Genomic DNA, 17,355 nt, shown 5'->3' with positions numbered 1-17,355 from the left:
AATGGTTTTCATGCATTCGCCTCTGAAGAGTGAACATGCTCCCCCACCTCCCCCCAAAAACCAGGATAAGATCTCCCAGAACACATACAAGTTTAGTCCATAGGAGAGACATGAGTGACAGGGAGCATTAGGTGAAAGCAGAAAGATTGTTCCACTGTTAACGCCTAATATAATGATGCTTTTTGGTTTCTGCACTTTCAGCCATGTACCATGAAGTTTCCACTAGGCATACTCCCCAGAGTCTTCCTTCCTTCCTGCCCCACCAAGTGACTCTCATTCCAGAAAGCTGCAGAAAGGAGTAAAGGCTACTTTCACCTGCATGGCATAATATGCAAACGGAAGGCTTCTCCTGAGTCATGCATTGCGCTGAGCTCATATAGCCCTCATGCACTGTAATACACCAGCTCTACGTGCAAAATGATCAAAACCAGCTGCATCTTTCTCCAGCTTACCTGTTTGCCCCGTGACTGTCCTACTGGAATTCTGTGCACAAGACAGTAGGGCAGTGACTTCAATGCTGTACTGCGTCCCTGGAAGCAAGCCCTGGAACCTGAAGCTGGTAGCATTGGACCCGACCGATCCATTCTGCAGCAGCGTGTTGGTCTCTGAGACATAGAGAGACAGCGAGAAGCCTTGGCCCTCTCTCGAAAGTTTGTTCCAGGTCAGGAACAGGGAGTCAGAGTGGCCGTGGTTGCTGACACTGACGTTCAGGAGGGGGCCTGCAGGAAGGAGGAACACTTGTTTGTACAATACATATGATAACACTCTTCATTTTATTTTGGATCTTTATTTAGGATAGGAGTTTCTTGACAGCCCTGGAAGGGCTTCCTCAGTGGGTAGGAGTTAATTGATTTTTTATATGTTTTTAAAACTTGTTAAACATTTATCGGGTGATATGACCATATATGGTCATATCGATCTGCCCCCCCCCAATGGCCAATGATGGGCCTGGAGGGGGTGGGAAGGGGAGGGGCCCTGGGTGGGAATGTACACAGCTACGCTTTCCAATTGTATACTGCACCACCACACCATTTCTGGGGTTCCTTAAAGCCTGAAGAATGTTTCCGGGGTTTCCCAACAATAAGAAGGTTGAGAAAAGCAGATTCAGGATGTTCCTTATATATTAGCAAAGGGCCTAAGTCCTGTGTCATTGCAAAGCCTATTTTGTCCCTGGGTTGCTTTAGTTCCAGACATTTATTTGTCGTAATTGTTAATGTATTCTTGGTGGCCTGTAATGAACTCATTAAACTGGGGAGTCTGTATATTGTAATTAGGGGTTGTTGAAACATGTATGCCGGTTAATTAGAGCTCAGGGAAATTCCAGATCTGTTGCAATTCCACCATAACTTCCTGAGTTAACAGAATTTGGTTTCACCTGGCAGATGTGTGGATAGGAAGTGGGGTTTTTTGGCTAAAGCTTTTGGGGAGGGGGGGGCTTTCTGCATAGTCTTTCCTGTCTGCAATAAATGTACATTTGTTTCCCATTTCCTCAACAGTAGCACTTTTGTTCTGGGGACATCACATTTTCCCAAGCACTCAAAGTGCAACATTTTGTATCTGGACTGAGATGAATATGCTTATTCTGCATGTAATTTTTATGGCAATTTTGGCTGAAAAAAATAGCTATGTTGATTACAAAGTCTGCACTGGCAGACAGTTATGCTTTCCAGATGGAAAAGTATATTGAAAACCTTAACACTCTTACCAGGCATTGCCAATATGTCTCAACATTTGGACAACTGTGCGTATATTGGCTTCACCAAGCACTTCCATTTCTGCCTTTTGTTGTATATATCTAGAGCATGTCATCTGCAACGGGACTCAAGTTTTGTGAGGATGACATCTGCCTTGTTTTTCTGCTACTCTCAGCCTTTCAAGAAACTGTATGTTCTGAACAGCACTCCAGAGAGCTGGCTTTTACATAATTAGCAAGGAGAGATTCCATTTTTTTTGTTTTGCTTCATCATTCCAGGAAAGCCTGTAGCAGATCCTGAAATCCATCTTGTATTGACCGTCATGTGGTCCACAAAACCACCTGGCTTCCATTTTGAGAAAGCTACCAACTACACTGTGGGATTTTCCATCGTATCTTGAGAGATCTCCTCTGTGTGCAATTTTATATTCAGCGCATATTTTGATGAAGGGTTCTAGGGAACTCAAAAGCATATATTTGCCATTTTTATTTCGTTTGTCCTAATTTTCAAAATGCATGAAAAGACATCTTAAACTAAGCCTGTGCACTATTTGAATTCTATTTTTTGTTGTATGAGCTTGAATTTGCATTGTTTTTCTAAATTATTCTGACTTCTGTTTCACAGTATTTTGTATTGCCAGAGTGATTGAGAATTCTTGCCTAGCCTTTGGGAAACTCTGGCTGTTTAAATCATAGAATCATAGAATGATAGAGTTGGAAGGGGCCATAGAGGCCATCTAGTCCAACCCCCTGCTCAACGCAGGATCAGCCCAAAGCATCCTAAAGCATCCAAGAAAAGTGTGTATCCAACGTTTGCTTGAAGACTGTCAGTGAGGGGGAGCTCACCACCTCCTTAGGCAGCCTATTCCACTGCTGAACTACTCTGACTGTGAAAATTTTTTCCTGATATCTAGCCTATATCGTTGTACTTGTAGCTTAAACCCATTACATCGTGTCCCCTCCTCTGCAGCCAATGGAAACAGCATTCTGCCCTCCTCCAAGTGACAACCTTTCAAATACTTAAAGAGGGCTATCATGTCCCCTCTCAACCTCCTTTTCTCCAGGCTGAACATTCCCAAGTCCCTCAACCTTTCTTCATAGGGCTTGGTCCCTTGGTCCCAGATCATCCTTGTCGCTCTCCTCTGTACCCTTTCAATTTTATCTACGTCCTTCTTGAAGTGAGGCCTCCAGAGCTGCACACAGTACTCCAGGTGTGGTCTGACCAGTGCCATATACAATGGGACTATGACGAGTAAATCAAGTAAGCAATAGCTTAAACAGCTCTGCCTTTTCCTAGGAGGAACTTCTTTCCACCTGAAAACTACAGGTAGTGGCAACTGAAAATTTCATCCCAGAGTGAAATCTGGGCAGTTTTATATTTGCCTGCTAAATCTCATCCCAAGAGGTTCTGATAGCAGATGTGGACTGCTCATGCAGTCTCTGGAAAAACAAACACCAGCAAGATATTTATTTCTATCATTTTGTGAATCGTTTTGCTTTCAGATTTAAAATCCTCTCCTACGCTGTACAGCTTGTACACTGAAGTGCATTCTGAGCCATCTGTATACCACTCCATGGTATAAATAAAAGCCTAAGGGGGGTGGGGGTGGGTCGAGTCTGGGATCAAAATCACCGGATTGCCCCCCCCCTGCCCCGAACTGACAAGCGGCGAGGCCAATCAGAAGGCACAAAGTGTCTTCCAATTGTCCCCTCCGATTGTCAATCCGGGGCCAAGGGGGGCACTTGGAAGGTGCGCACAGTGTGCCTTCTGATTGGCCTCTTGCCCTGGCCCTGAACACAGTTGGGAGCCACACAGCGGCTCCCAACCCACCCACACCCCGCGGAATGAGCAAGGTAGGTGCCCGGCCGGGGGAGGCTTCCATGCGGGCCTGGGCATGCAGTGAAGGGAAGTGCCTTGCCTGCAAAACAGCCGAATCTCCATCCCTTTCCTTCCTGTGGCCATGCTGAGAAGGGGGCGCTTCCCTTTAACTCCCCATGAGCACTGGAAGGGGCAGAGATTGTGCCCACGAAGGTGCAGCGTAGTGCTCTATCCTAGCCCAAAAGCAGAGTAGCTGCAGTGCAGGAAGGGCTGGGGGGAAAGCACTCCATCCCCCCGCCTCCAAATACCAAAAACAGGCCAGTGGCCTACTCCACTGAGCTGGGAACAGGGCTTGCAGCCGGGGAAGCCTCGCTGGGTAAACGAAGGCTCGCTGGTGCGTTAATCTCCGCTCGCTCCGAGAGAAGAAAATGTTGATCGCTTCGCCGGAAGATCAGAGGAGAGAGCTAGGCGGAGGGACTTTGCAGAAACCGCAACAATGGTAACGCACAGAACTTTCCTGCTAGTGTTGCAGATTGGTTGCAAGAGTATAGCGCTTTCCGGAGGGTGAATCCACTTTTTGGGTTTTCCCTGAAAGCGCTACAACGAAGCGCTTTTTGCGGATCGGTTTCAAGAGTGTTGCAGATTGTCAATGATGCAAAACAGTAGCGATTTCAATTTGCAACCATTGTGCAATTTTGAACGAGTGCAGAATGGCCCAAAGTCTTTGCCTACAGTGAAGCCTCCCCCCCAACCCCCTTGCTGCAGGCAAGAACCTGTTACTGTCTTGTAGACACCCTCTCTCCCTCTCTTTCAAAGCTAGCTCCAAAAACGTCTGTCCCCGTGATAACATGCAGTTCAAGAAACCCCTGTGCTCTCCCAGGTGGGAACTCCCAGAAGGAAGAAAACTCACCATTCTCGTCATCCACTTCCGCTGCTGCTGGGTTTCTTTGCCAATGTGTTTGGTTGCATCGGTCATCCTGTGGGATTGGGATTAAAAAAGACCCTCAGTGGACTCAGTGGTTTTGAAGGCCTAGAGCTATTCTCAGGACTTGTCAACATTACAGCTTTCTGCAGAGCTGATTCAGCACTGTTGTAAAAACCAGAAGGTGCTGCAAGAAAGAGACACCAAACTGCACAAGAGGGTTGCTCTTTCGGGGCTTTCCCGCCTGCAATAGTGTTGGCCAGCTGCTTAGATTAACAGGGATCAATATGTGGATCAGCACAGCCAACATGTGACTTCTCAGTATCAAGGGGAAATGACATCTCTCTTGTGCTATAACTCAGCGTTTGCTGGCAGGGGTTCATGGGAATTGTAGTCCATGGACATCTCGAGGGCCACAGTTTGCCTACCCCTGATTTACATTAGGGCTAGTAGTCAGTGCTAAGTGAGTCCTGTCTCCTTGGCTGCATTTAATCCATTCTTAAATCTGTACTAGTCACCACTGTCGGTGTAATTCCATATAAATCCTGCATTTTGTGAAGAACCTTCTTTTGTCAAATGACCTGACGATAAAATTCACTGTCTCCTCCACCCTCCACCCCGATCTAGTGTGATAAGAAATGTCCTACATTTATACACTTTGTGAATTACCAGTTTCCCTGGGAACAAAGCCACCAAAAATAAAACCAAAATTGGGTCTAAACATATGCCTCTTCAGCATTTTCAAGTTTGGCCAGGATCAGAATAGCATCTAGTGTGCTGCTGGAATGACAATTTGGAAACCAGCACTGGTTCCCCTCAAGGCAATATAACCCCTCCCTGGGCCCTGGGCCTCTCCCTGGCTCCACCAAGGTTCTCATGACAGGAAGGAAGAGAGGAAGGGGCTTGCCTCTTAAGACTTGAGGGGAAGTTTGACTGAATTTGCTGGCACTTCTAAGGACCATCTAAAGATGCTTTGAGTGTCTGGGCCTTGGTGGGGCGATGGGCCTGCATCATATAGTTCCTCGGTCTGACCTCTGCTCAACTGCCTCATTCAGAAAAGAAACCTGACGGAGGGCATTGTGGACAGGGATGGGGGATGTGAACTTCGTTTTTTATTTATACACCCAATACTGGAGAATATCAAATATTTCCCTCAAACTTGAAATTTCAGATTGGGGCGAAGGCTATGCCTTATTCTGCTTACTTTGGTTAATGCCCTTTCAATGTGTTTGTGCAGCTGGATTGTCCTGTGTGAACCAGGAAAACCTACTTCTAAAGTGCATTGAATGTATATTACCCAACATGTATGGAGCAAAATGTATGAAGCAAAATGTGAGCAAAAGCTCAGGTGTTACTCTTTTGAAATTAGAGCAATAATTCAGCCACTTATGGGGTGTTCTAAGGAGTCCCTGAGGCCCCAGGAAGCCCCGGGTGCTGAGAGCAGAAGTCCTGTCCTGCACTGTTACCCCATTGCTTCACAGTAAGGCCCGGCGGAGAAACTGGGGGAACAGAGAGGAGACAGACTGCTGTTATGGGTAATGGTGCTAATTCAGTGCAGCTGTGTAGTCAGCAGGCAGGAATGTTGTCATCCCCAACGGAGGCAGCGCATGCAGGCTGGCTGCGTAACTCTAAGCCAGCATCGACCAGCAGGAAAAGACACGGGAGGAGATCTGGACCTACCTCGATCAGGGACTGCAGGCGTACCAGCAGGGGTGCCCAAGCCATGGGCAGCAGCAGTAGCAGCAGCATTTGATGCCAGGGAGGCTGAAGAGAGGGAACAGCAGAAGTGGAAACGGCAACAATTAAACCTCTTCCATTGGTAGCGGCTGTCCTTACAGCAACTCCGGCAAACTTCCTGCACTCGTCTGTGACATCAGGGCAGTGGCATTCAAATTGTCTGCAACACCCGGATGGATTGCTGGCGATTTCAAGGTGTCTGTAGGTGTCCGGCGCGTTTGGGAGAGCAAATGCATATGTTGGTGTGGGTGAGAATGTGAAGGAATGTGTGTGTGTGCCTGAGAGAAAGGGGGAGAACATTCACTGCTCCCTCTGTAAAAGGAACTGTATGTGTGGGGCTCTTTGTAGGAGCGAAAGCGAGTGAGACTTTCCAGTGTTCCTCCATGTGGGAGTGTCTGTTTCTATGGGCGTGTGCCTCCAAGAGGCAGTCTTTGGTCCTGGTTTTCAGAGCCAATTTCATCTGGAAGAACAAGTTCCTTGAAGTTTAAAATGACGACTACGGAATGGGACTAGAGGAGGTTTACTCCTCTTGCTGGAGAGACGGAGCTTCCCAAAGGAAAGGACGAGAAAAGAGCGAAGCCGCTCAGGTCTTCTCTCCATTTTATCAGGGGAAGGAGAAAGAGGCTGCCTGTTAGCAGGACTGACCCAACCGTGAACTTGTGCTACTGGAGGAAACGCCAAAGCTCTGGCATGATCCAGAAAGGTTTCTTGTAAAATGGCTCTAATGATATTTTAGAGTCCCCTGATATCAGATTGTGCTGAATGGAGTTGTTTTTCATGGTATTCCAGTGAAAAATGTGTCACGTTCCTTGGAGTCATGAAGTCATGCTCTGGCATCATTAAGAAGAACAAAATCTTCTCATTCTGGTCACATTTTCCCACATCAACCTGCTGGCAAGCCTTCATTGAGGATATATTTGAAGTTTGGTCTGAGCTAACGTCTGATATTAATTGTCACCTTTCGGGCACAACATTTTAAGCACTACAGAGATTAAGATGTTGAAGGCTATGGTACATGCATATACAGATGTTCTACAAACTGAGTCCTACACAGTCCCAAGCAATTTTGTTGTGAGCGAGTCTGCAAAGATTTATTTCAAACAGATACGTACACATAGGACCACTTCTAGGGGTTTGGGGCCCCTAGACAAAATCAAGACCACAGAGAGTGGAGGAATTCCTAGAACAGGGGTCGCCAGCAGCCGTGCCTGCCTCCCCCCCCTGCAGTGAGAGGGGGGGAAAGAGGCCGGCGCGGCAGCCGGCATGGCAGCTACGCATACGCGCACGCGCGGAACTGCCGCGCATGCACATTTGCGCCCCCTGGTGCCAAAACGTGCATGCGTGGCAACTCTGTGCATGCGTGTTAGCGCCACCTGGTGGCCAAAACGCGCATGCGCAGCAATTGGGCATGCACGTTTATGAGCAACTGCGGCAGCCGGCCCTTTCACACCAACACATGCTGGCTCTCCCCCACCCCCGGAGGCGGTCCCCGACCAGAACAAGGTTGGGGACCGCTATCCTAGAACACCAAATGATCCTCTAAACCTCCAAACCTGTGCTGTCGCATCCTTTGTGATACTCTAGGAATTTCCCCAGTATCTGTGGTCTTTATCTTAAGAGATCTCAGAAATTATGAGAGCATCACAGAAGAGTCTAGTAGCACCTTAAACAGTCCACAACAAAAAGAAGAAAATATCCTGACCCAAGTCAAGAACCCCCCTCCAAAAAAAAAAAAGAGTTAAAGTAAGGAAAATGTGCTCAAATTTCTGTAGGGTAAAACGGGTTGTAAAATTGAATATTAATATTTATTAAAATTTAAAAAATCAGCTTAAAATATAGCTGAGGTGCATACTTTGGAGAAAGGCTGGCTCCTATAGGACATTCACTGGACACTGGAAGTGCTCATGTGGACCAGGGCCTGTTTTAGAAACAAAAGAGCCTCAAATAATTTTATCTGGCCTTCTGGTCCACAGAATCAATTAGGGTCCTTAGTATCCTACATAGTTAACATATTATATCATTGTGCGTAAGGGAGCCAACTGTATATTTAATATTTCTGTTCCTGCATTTTATGTATGCCACTTTGTTATGCCTGACCATTGATGAAGGCAGCAAATGTTGAAACGCATCTGGTCAGTGGTGGCATCAGCATGAATGTACACTTGGATTTTAATGAGGCTATATTTTAAGCCTTGGTTTTTAATTTTAATAAATATTAATATTCAGTTTTATGTTTTACAGAAGCTTGAGTACATTCTCCTTATTTTGACCCTTTTTTGGGCGGGGGGTACATTAAACAGTAACAAAATCTGTAACAGGTGACGCTTTGATGAGTTACTGCTCACTTCTTTGTGCAAGATTAGACCCTGTCACAAATTTTGTTAATCTTTAAGGTGCTACTGGACTCTTCCTCTTTTCTACCGCTATAGGCAGACAAACACAGCTTTCCCTTTTGTGCTGTTTTTGTACGTATCCTAGCTTTGTTTTTAATTGTTTAAAATGCATATGTGTATGCAATTGATTTTAATTTTGATTTTATTATAAATGTTCTATTTAGCTGCTCTGTTGGCTCTCGTGAAAGCAGAAATGCAGATACACATTTTGTACAATAAAGTAATAAAGGAATGTAGAAGCTCTTGGCACCTCCCCCCTTGTCTCACCCTCTGAGATGTCTTTTTTGATGCATGCATTCTCTAGAGCAGGCTTTCTCAGCCCGGTTTCATGAAAACCTGAGGTTTCGCAATGGCCCCAGAAGGGTTTAGATGATTGGATGGAAGTTAATTCATTTTAAAAACATTTTACATTAAAATATATATACTGAGTGATATGACTAGATATGTCAACCTGCCCCCCCCCCGCCCCCCACCCCCCGCCCCAACTGGCCAATGATGGGCCTGAAGGGAAGGGATCCCAGCCATAGAAATCCTCGCTAGCCAAGGCTTGTTGCACATGGTAGTCACTGGAGTCCAGAGAGATTACTCTCTGCAAGGGGGAGATGGAGTGGCATACACCTGCCCCAGCCCTGTTCAGAACAGGAGCAGCATAGGTCTGCTCTGGCCCGGTTTCTGCAGGCTCCTTTGTTGAAGAACAGCACACTGGTAGCCAGCCCAGAGTGAAGGTATAGTGCCGTTCACAAATCATCATCTAAAGATATTTCTGTGCTGTCTCTTCCTGTGCTATGGGAGTGGCCTGTTGATGTTAAATCCAGCGGGAGTGTCTGGGTGATGTCACTTCTGGTGACATGTGGTTTCTGGGGTGTGGCCTGCTGACATCACTTCTGGGGTTTCTCAAAGCCTGAAGAATATGTCAGGGTTTTCTCAACAGTAGAAAGGTTGAGAAAGGCTGCTCTAGAGACCAAGGGCTCAGTTCCAGGTGACACCTTTTGCATTCGTGATGCCAAGGGAGGTTCATCTGTCTCCCTCTCATGTTCTCTTCTGCCAGTGAGTGAATTACCTGTTTTTGTTCTTTGCCATACACCCCAATAATTATTGGCCTCTGCCCTGTTTTTTGTGTTATACTTGTTTATAACTTTTAATCAAATGATTGTACATATTTATTTTAAATGTTTTTTTTTAAGTCGAAATATTTTATGTTTGATCCTCACTGCCTTGGGAACCCTATTTGGGTAGTAAGGCAGCAAAGAATTAGTTTAAATAAATAATAATTTAATAAATAAATATTTTGTATCCATCCTAAACTGTGCAGAATTCCAACATGACTGGTCCCATGAAAAAATTGCCACTGTTCTTTATAAGGTGGAAAGAAAATAAGCAAAAAGCCTTTTGTCTGAATATTACTGGAATGTCTAAAAACAGGATAGACAAGTAATTAATTCTGTCAACCACCTACCACTAGAATTCTCATAGAAGACTGACCTACTCCTTTGTATAGGTCGCAAAGACAGCAATTTCTTTTAGTATTGTCTGCTTAGAAAGTTTGTTTGATTTTTCTTTGAATTTGCACATACACACACCCTTATTGCTTTCTACCTGTATCTCTTTTGTACAAACTGGCCAGAACAATCTGTAGTGAGTTACTGCTGATCTCACGAGCCAAGAATGATTCAGACTCAACACTACCTGGAAGTCAGGTTGAAAGGGATGGAGGAAGGGCATCATCCTGTGAAGACAAGAATATGCTTGAATGTCCTCAGGGTGAAGAAATTGTCTTAAAAGTCAGGCCCAGCTCTGATGACAACCTGACCTAGGACAGTAGTTCAAAGGAGGAGAAGAAGAAGAGACATTTATACCCTGCCTTTCTCTACTGTAAGAAGTCTCAAGAAACTTACAGTCTCATTCCCTTCCTCTCTCCACAACAGACACCTCTGAGAGAGGTGAGGCGGAGAGAGCTGTGAGAGAACTGGAACTGGCCCAAGGTCACCCAGCAGGCTTCATGTGGAGGAGTGGGGAAGCAAGCTCAGTTTTTCAGATTAGTGTCCACCATGCTGATTCTCACCAGGACTTACCACATGTGGTAGATGTTTACTACTCAGGAAATGGTCCGTACACAATAAAACAATGCACATTTCTTTCTTTCTGTGTCACACACACACACATGCTCAGATACCTCAACAGACACCTTTACCATTACCAAGAGTTTGATCTTCAAATACACAATGACATACCAAGAAACTCACCAAACCATATGGCTAGATCTTGACACCCGTAAAACAAAACTATATTACTTCTGTTTATGTTTATGTAGAGGAATGGCTAGTGCGGAAGTTGGATGAGAATCCCAGACTCAAATATCTACTGAATTAGGAACTTCTGTTTGGTGTAACCACAATACTAAACTGGCTCTCCAAAGAGAAGTAATAGGCTATCCCATCTTTAACAATGCTCCCCTACAAGAGCAGAGAGAAGCAGATGCAAGATACTGGACTCCTCCTCTTCCCTCACCATCTACAGCCAGTGTGAATTACAACAGTGGCTTTGGTTTTGAGTATTCCCTGGTCAGGACATGGTTTCTAACTTTCCTCACAGGATTACTTTTGAGCTAAAATGCTGCTGTGAGATTACTAGAAGAACAAGACAGAAATGCAATAGACTGATTGCTAATTAATCAAATTCTCTTTGTATTAATCTTCCATTGGATCTAAATATTGACAACAAAGGTTGCTAGGCCTTACAACCTTTTATATCTTTAAAAACAACCACCATCACCCACAGGATCACTGGTCCCAGTCCAACTTTGAAGTATCAGTCACAGACTTGTAGACTCAACAACGTATTTAGGGTATGGTGAACAGGGCTCATACTCTGAGTGCCTTACAGTGGAAGCTGTGCACCCTGACCAGCCTGCATCCAATGACACTCACCCAGGTGAACGGATAATGTTTCGGCAATGTGTGTGCTGGTTACAGGCAGCCCTACCCCCACCCCAATATTGCAGGCCCAAGGCTGGGTGCAAATGCTTGCATTGGATGGCCATGCCCAACAGCCACCTAGTGCATCCCCCCACAGCCTTCCTACTGTCATGGGTATTGATGTGGACTGCCCCCCCCCCAAAGGCTGCCAGTGCCCCATTCCACCTTCCTAATGGTAGGGACAAGCTGAGGGACAAGTATAGAAACTTGTGACCCAATGAGGCTGGCTCCTTTGATGCTGGGCACCAGGGAGTGGGGCTAGTTTGTGGGTGGCCATTTCTCTGCAGAGGCTCCAGCCCAGCTCCCACATCACAAAATCTTGCCTACCCACTTGCCTCAGGTGCAAAATTGCAGCGAGTCATGTTTTGTGGCTTGCCAGATGTCTTTCAAGTTGTAACTCTGAAACAGGCAGCAAAAACAGCTGGCTTAGTAGCCTCTGGGAGGTTACTATACATAGGATGGAAGGCTGTACTTGCCTTTGTGGACCACAAATTGTGCAGATGTGCTCTTAAAGGGCTCTATTTGAGTTTCCAGTTAAATCAAAACAAGTAGGAAAAATGAGCTCTTCTATTCTTTGCGTGTCAGCATTTTCCAGAAGTCAGCACGAATACCAATTCAACATGATCCCAGAAACCCACTGTAGATTCTTTAAAGCAAGTTCATGTCAACAAGTTCAATATTATTGTCAGGCCCAACATACATTTAAGGGCATTGGCTGGAGTTTTTTGTTTTACCTTAACAACTTGGGGTAGCAGAACATGCCTGGAAGGGATAGACTATGCCTGCGGGGGTGGGGGGTGGGAATGAACTGTTTTGTTTACACCAGAGTGAAATCTAATTCCTTGGTACAATTTTCTGGGACAATGAGTGTTGAGAAATCAGAGCATGACCATTGTAGATTAATTAGATGGTGTAGTAGGCAGCTTCCTAAATGCTGAGAAGGAAAGGAATTCTTTATGCAAAGAAAGAGAGTTGAATTTTATTTAAAAAAACAAAACAAAAACCTTTCCTTTACCTGAAGCAGTCTCAAAGTGGCTTACAATCGCCTTCCCTTCCTCTCCCCACAAAAGGCACCTTGCGATGTAGGCAAGGCTGAGAAAGTTCTGAGAGAATAGTGACTGACCCAAGGTCACCTGTAGGCTTCATGTGGGGGAGGAGGAGGAGTGGGGAATCAAACCTGGTTCTTCAGATTAGAGTCCACTGTTCTTAACCATACTATGCCGGCTCTTCAGGAAACCCGCCCAAAAAGAGTTATAAAATAAAAATTAAAAACAAGGCATTAAAATGTATTATTAATTAAAACCCAGCTACATCTTTCCCAGAATTGCCAACACTGGAGATTTGGGTGTGGAGCCTGGCAAGGGGAAGGTCCACAGCTGGAGGCCCCAAAGCAGCCATTCTCTGCAGGGGAACTGATTTTGGAAGTCCGGAGTTCAGTTGTACTTCTGGGAGATCTCCAGGCCTTACCTGGAGGTTTGCAAGCAGGAGGTGCAAATGCTGCTGATTCAGGCTTCGCGTACAGAATGTAAGATGGGTGGGAATGTCTACCCTTGTTCAGGGCCGCCTGCTAACCTATTGCCATAGTGGTCTATATCTAGCAATGCCCTACCATTTGTCTGAACAAAGGCTGAAGCCCTTCTCCAGCCAAAGGACACTTCCTCCAATGGAAGAGCCATTTACATTGAAGGAAAGCTCCACAAGTTGGATCCATGTCACTGTCGATAAATCACAACTTTCTTCTGCCCTTCCTCAAAGGAAGGTTCTTCAGGTAGTTCTTCAGGTGGTTCTTCAACCCTACATTTTACCATCACAACAACCCTTTGAGATAGGTTAAGGAGCTGTGTAAGAGTGACTGGCTCAAGCCATGTGGGAATCTGAACATATGTGCAGGCACCTCATGCTGAGAGAGTGTTTGAGGGGGGGTTTTTGCACGGTAACTCATAACAAAGAAAGAAAATGTGTGAACTTGCCTGTATTCTTTCACAAGTTCCTAGGCAAGTCGCCCTAACTAAATCTCAGCTCCAAATGTATTTTATAAATTTTGTAACAGCCCTTAAAAAATAGTGAACTAGATTTTTGTGGCTAGCTTTAAGCTACTTGGAATGTAAAAAAAAAAATCTTGATTTGCTTTTTCCGTTCTTAAATATCTACTTTTGATTGTAGTTATTCCTGTGAAGAGGCACTGGGATCGAACAGGTTAAAATATACAAATATACAAACGGGAATATTTCCACAGTTAATTAGGGCCTTGTTATTTTTTAAGATTCGCATTTTGCACTGTGCTGTGCTGTTTTACAAAATTGGGGCACTTAAAAAAATTCCATTGCTTGGATGCTGGAATCAAATCATGCTCAGATATTTAAGAACCAGCAAATGCTCACTAGACAAAAGGAGACCAAGATGTTGGTGGGCATCCTCCACACTTGGCGTTTTCTGCCGGGTAATAGGAAACTGAAAAGGCCTGCTGCGGTGGGAGGGGGGGGAGAGCTTCTTTCAATTGGCCAGAGCAGGCGGGAGGAGGCCGGCTGGCTCCCACAAGGGAAACTGTTTGGAAAGGCTGCTTTCCAGGCATCTGTGGTTGCAGATGGCCCAGCTCAGGCTCTGAATTACCCTTTGAATTGGGTGTTGCTGCCAGTTTTAACCCCCTGATCTATGCAGAAAACTGTGCATAGGAATGGGCCAGCAGGATGTCCTATACGTTGCTGGAAAGAGCTGACGAGCAGACCTCTAAGTCTGGGAAACTAAAAGGAGTCTTGCATGACACCTTTAACACAGCTGTTAGTCTTTAAGATGGACTACTTGGGAAAAGTGGGGAATGGGGGGATAAGGGCGAGTCACCAAAGCACAGCTGGAAAAAGAACTGGCTTCATCTTCCATGTAAAGTTGTGTGCAGATCACAATAAATTCGAGAGAACAAAGCCTCCTGAGCTGGGAAATAGTACTCCAAAGCTTGCAAAACAAGGAGTAAAACAAGTGCGTATGCAGGGTGGGTGCTGGGACTACTGGGGAAGCTTTGGCAGCAATGAAAATGCATTCCCTGGACCTCTGAAGCTTCGCTCAAATAGCATTGCATAAACCTTGTCTTCGTTGATGAAAAATCTTTTCCTTGGTGGTGGTAAGAGTGGCCAGAACCAGGTTTCTCACCACCACAGCAGTGCCCATTGACCAGGCAAATCACACACCATCTCACAGAGCATGGCAGAATCAAACAGCGAGAACAAGGAACCACAGTAGACTTAAACGCCCTTTTGACTAGATAAGGCTACGTAAGATCCATAATTAAATAAATAACTGCCATTCTGAGCAGAGTTACGCCTTTCTAAAACTTCTGAGTTAATTCAAGAGGTAGCTGGGTTAGTCAGTCTGGAGCAGTCGAAAAGAGCAAGAGTCCAGTGGTGTCTTAAAGACTAACAAAATCCGTGGCAGCAGCATATGAATTTCACCAAAAGCTCATGCCCTGCCACAAATCTTGTTTGTCCTTCAGGTGTTACTGGACTCCTGCTCTTTACTACTGCTGTCAATTGACTCTGTCTGGGATTGGACTGCAAGATTTCCCCACAAGGCTGGGCTCATAACAAAGCACACTCTATTGTGTAACAAACACACTACATAAAGACTGGCAGATGAAACAGAACCACAGATTCGGCATGGCCAGCTTGGTGAACTATAACTGCAAATTCAGTTAGGCACATTCTAATATATAGCAACCAACTTCATGCAAATTCATTCCTTATAAAGCAAAGGAGTGGCAAAGTCACAGGTCCACAGCATTTTCTGTAGGGGGCACCTCTTTGGCTTAAAAGGGAGAATACCTCCATTGTCTTCAGCATCTCTATCAGTAGTGGTTAAGATCATTGTTAGAATTGGGTTCTCCCATCCTGCTTCCCCATCTGCATTGCTATTAAACCTAAGGGAAAAGGGCAGAATCACTTTCTTTTCCCCTTATATCTGGGAATAATAGCAGCTGGGGGGGTCAAGGTAGGGTTGTCAACTCTGAGTTGGGAAATTCCTGGAGATTGGGGGGGGGTGGATTTTGGAGAGGGAGAGAGCTCAGCAGGGCTATGATGCCATAGGGTCCAACCTCTTTAGCCAGTGTAGTCAGGAGTTCAGCTGTAATTTCAGGAGGTCCCCATGTCCCACCTAGAGGTTGGCAACCCCAGATGGAAGCTGCAGAATGGAGGGGAAAAGCTCCTCTTCTTCAGTGCTGCATCTTGATTCAAATCCATCCCACATGGCAGCTTTTGCTGAGGAGGTGATCATGAATTTCAAAGCTAAGGTGCTGTTTGGCCCTCATCCAGACACCTGAAAAGGATGCAGGGTGCCTCTGGATGCCTCAGGGCAGAGGAAGGATGCCACAGTGTAAAGCAGGAGTAGCCTCCACATCTGGCAGAACAACGTTGTGACAGTGATGTAAACAGACAGCTGTCTAAGCCAAGAGTATTTGATGAAGGGCTTTCCATGATCCAGGACATATGAGGCCTGAAGGAGTGGCTGAATGGCCAAGATGGCTCTCTTTGAAAAGGACTTCCAGTGAAAACTGGAACTTTCCCTAATATTAAATTGCAGAATTTATATTTATGTTGTTTTCTATTGGATTCCCTCATTAAATTTCCATCTGCTATTAAGTACATTGTGTTCTTGAATTCAATACAGTTTACGTATTGCACAGAAGGTCTTAGGTTAACTATGCATTACAAGAAGAAACACTTCCATTTTCCAGTATTAATTTAATTGTGTGACTAATATCCCCCACCCCAATTTCTAGGATTTTGAGAAGGAAAATCTCTCTGTTTCTCCACATCTGTATACTAGTAGCCACCCAAGACTGCCATCTATAGATGTCTAAATATGTGGATCAGGGCCACACAGAAGTAGGCAGAAAAATATTAAACGTTTAAATTCGCCACCCCCCAATAAAGTAAAAAACAATTAAATGTTATCTGCATGTGCTCCCAGATAACACAGTGGAGAATGGGGGAAAGGAAGTTTCAGGTAGCCTGCCTGGAGCAGCTCCAGACAAGCTGCCATACTTATAAGCTGTTCTCACAGAGCAGTATCTCTCAGTTCTCTCTGCCTCACCTACTCACAGGGTGTCTGTTGTGGGGAGAGGAAGGGAAGGTAATTGTAAGCCACTCCTTCAAACAGTGAAAAGTGGGGTATAAAAACCATCTCTTCTTCTTCATAGTGACGTCAACCAAAGATTTTAGTGTCTGGAGCTAGGAACAGGGAAGACAGATCTTTCTACAAACCTGAGAAGGGCCCCAGGTTTGCAGAAAAATGTAAAATATAAATAAATATATTGAGGGGTTTAAAATACCCCCCAAATGATAACGTGTTCCCGGCACTGGAGACGCTTTTCAGTGCCACAGACTGAGTCTTAATATCAAATGTGTCTGTTTGATGACTCCCCACCTGTCAGTGAGGCAGAGAAGGGCTATCATAGGCTAAGTGCAAACAAAGGATGGAATGACAGCAGCGTTGGACATAGATGGAGGGAACTAGGGATGCCAGTCTCCAGGTGAGACCTGGGGATTCCCTGGAATTAGAGATCATCACCAGACTACAGAGATCAATTCCCCTGGTGAAAATGGATGCTTTGGAGGGTGGGCTCTGTGACACTGTACCCCCCTGGGTCCCTGTCCTCCCTAGACTCCATTCCCAAATCTTCAGGAGCTTCCCAACCTGTATCTGGCAACCCTACCCTCACCCCCCCCCCCCAATTGGTGACCAAGAGGAAACTGGCAACCCTTGGAGTGACGGCTTTCTACATGCCCTGTGCAGTGCTCAGGAGCAGGTAATGTTCTTATGGGTCTCTG

At 45.4% G+C, this 17,355-nt stretch overlaps 1 protein-coding gene across 7 annotated transcripts in view; it reads right to left on the bottom strand.

The window, feature by feature from the left end:
* The window catches only part of LOC143836169 (receptor-type tyrosine-protein phosphatase V-like), an 82,654-nt gene that overhangs the window by 45,889 nt on the left and 19,410 nt on the right, over positions 1–17,355 (bottom strand). For 4 of the 7 annotated variants that reach the window (XM_077335098.1, XM_077335099.1, XM_077335101.1 and 1 more), the window contains exons 1-3: positions 6,115–6,830; positions 4,423–4,489; positions 453–719 (exon numbers count right to left, since the gene is read on the bottom strand). In XM_077335098.1, the coding sequence (XP_077191213.1) occupies positions 453–719; positions 4,423–4,489; positions 6,115–6,471 (691 nt within the window). In that variant the 5' untranslated portion in view covers positions 6,472–6,830. Of the gene's footprint in view, positions 1–452; positions 720–4,422; positions 4,490–6,114; positions 6,831–10,250; positions 10,375–17,355 lie in introns of those variants that run through there. The other 3 variants (XM_077335103.1, XM_077335102.1, XM_077335100.1) reach the window with 2 other exon arrangements.

Source organism: Paroedura picta, chromosome 4 (assembly GCF_049243985.1).
Source record: "Paroedura picta isolate Pp20150507F chromosome 4, Ppicta_v3.0, whole genome shotgun sequence".
NCBI lineage: Eukaryota > Metazoa > Chordata > Lepidosauria > Squamata > Gekkonidae > Paroedura > Paroedura picta.
The sequence above is the reverse complement of the archived record's forward strand: the minus strand, read 5'-3'. Positions and strand labels throughout refer to the sequence as shown.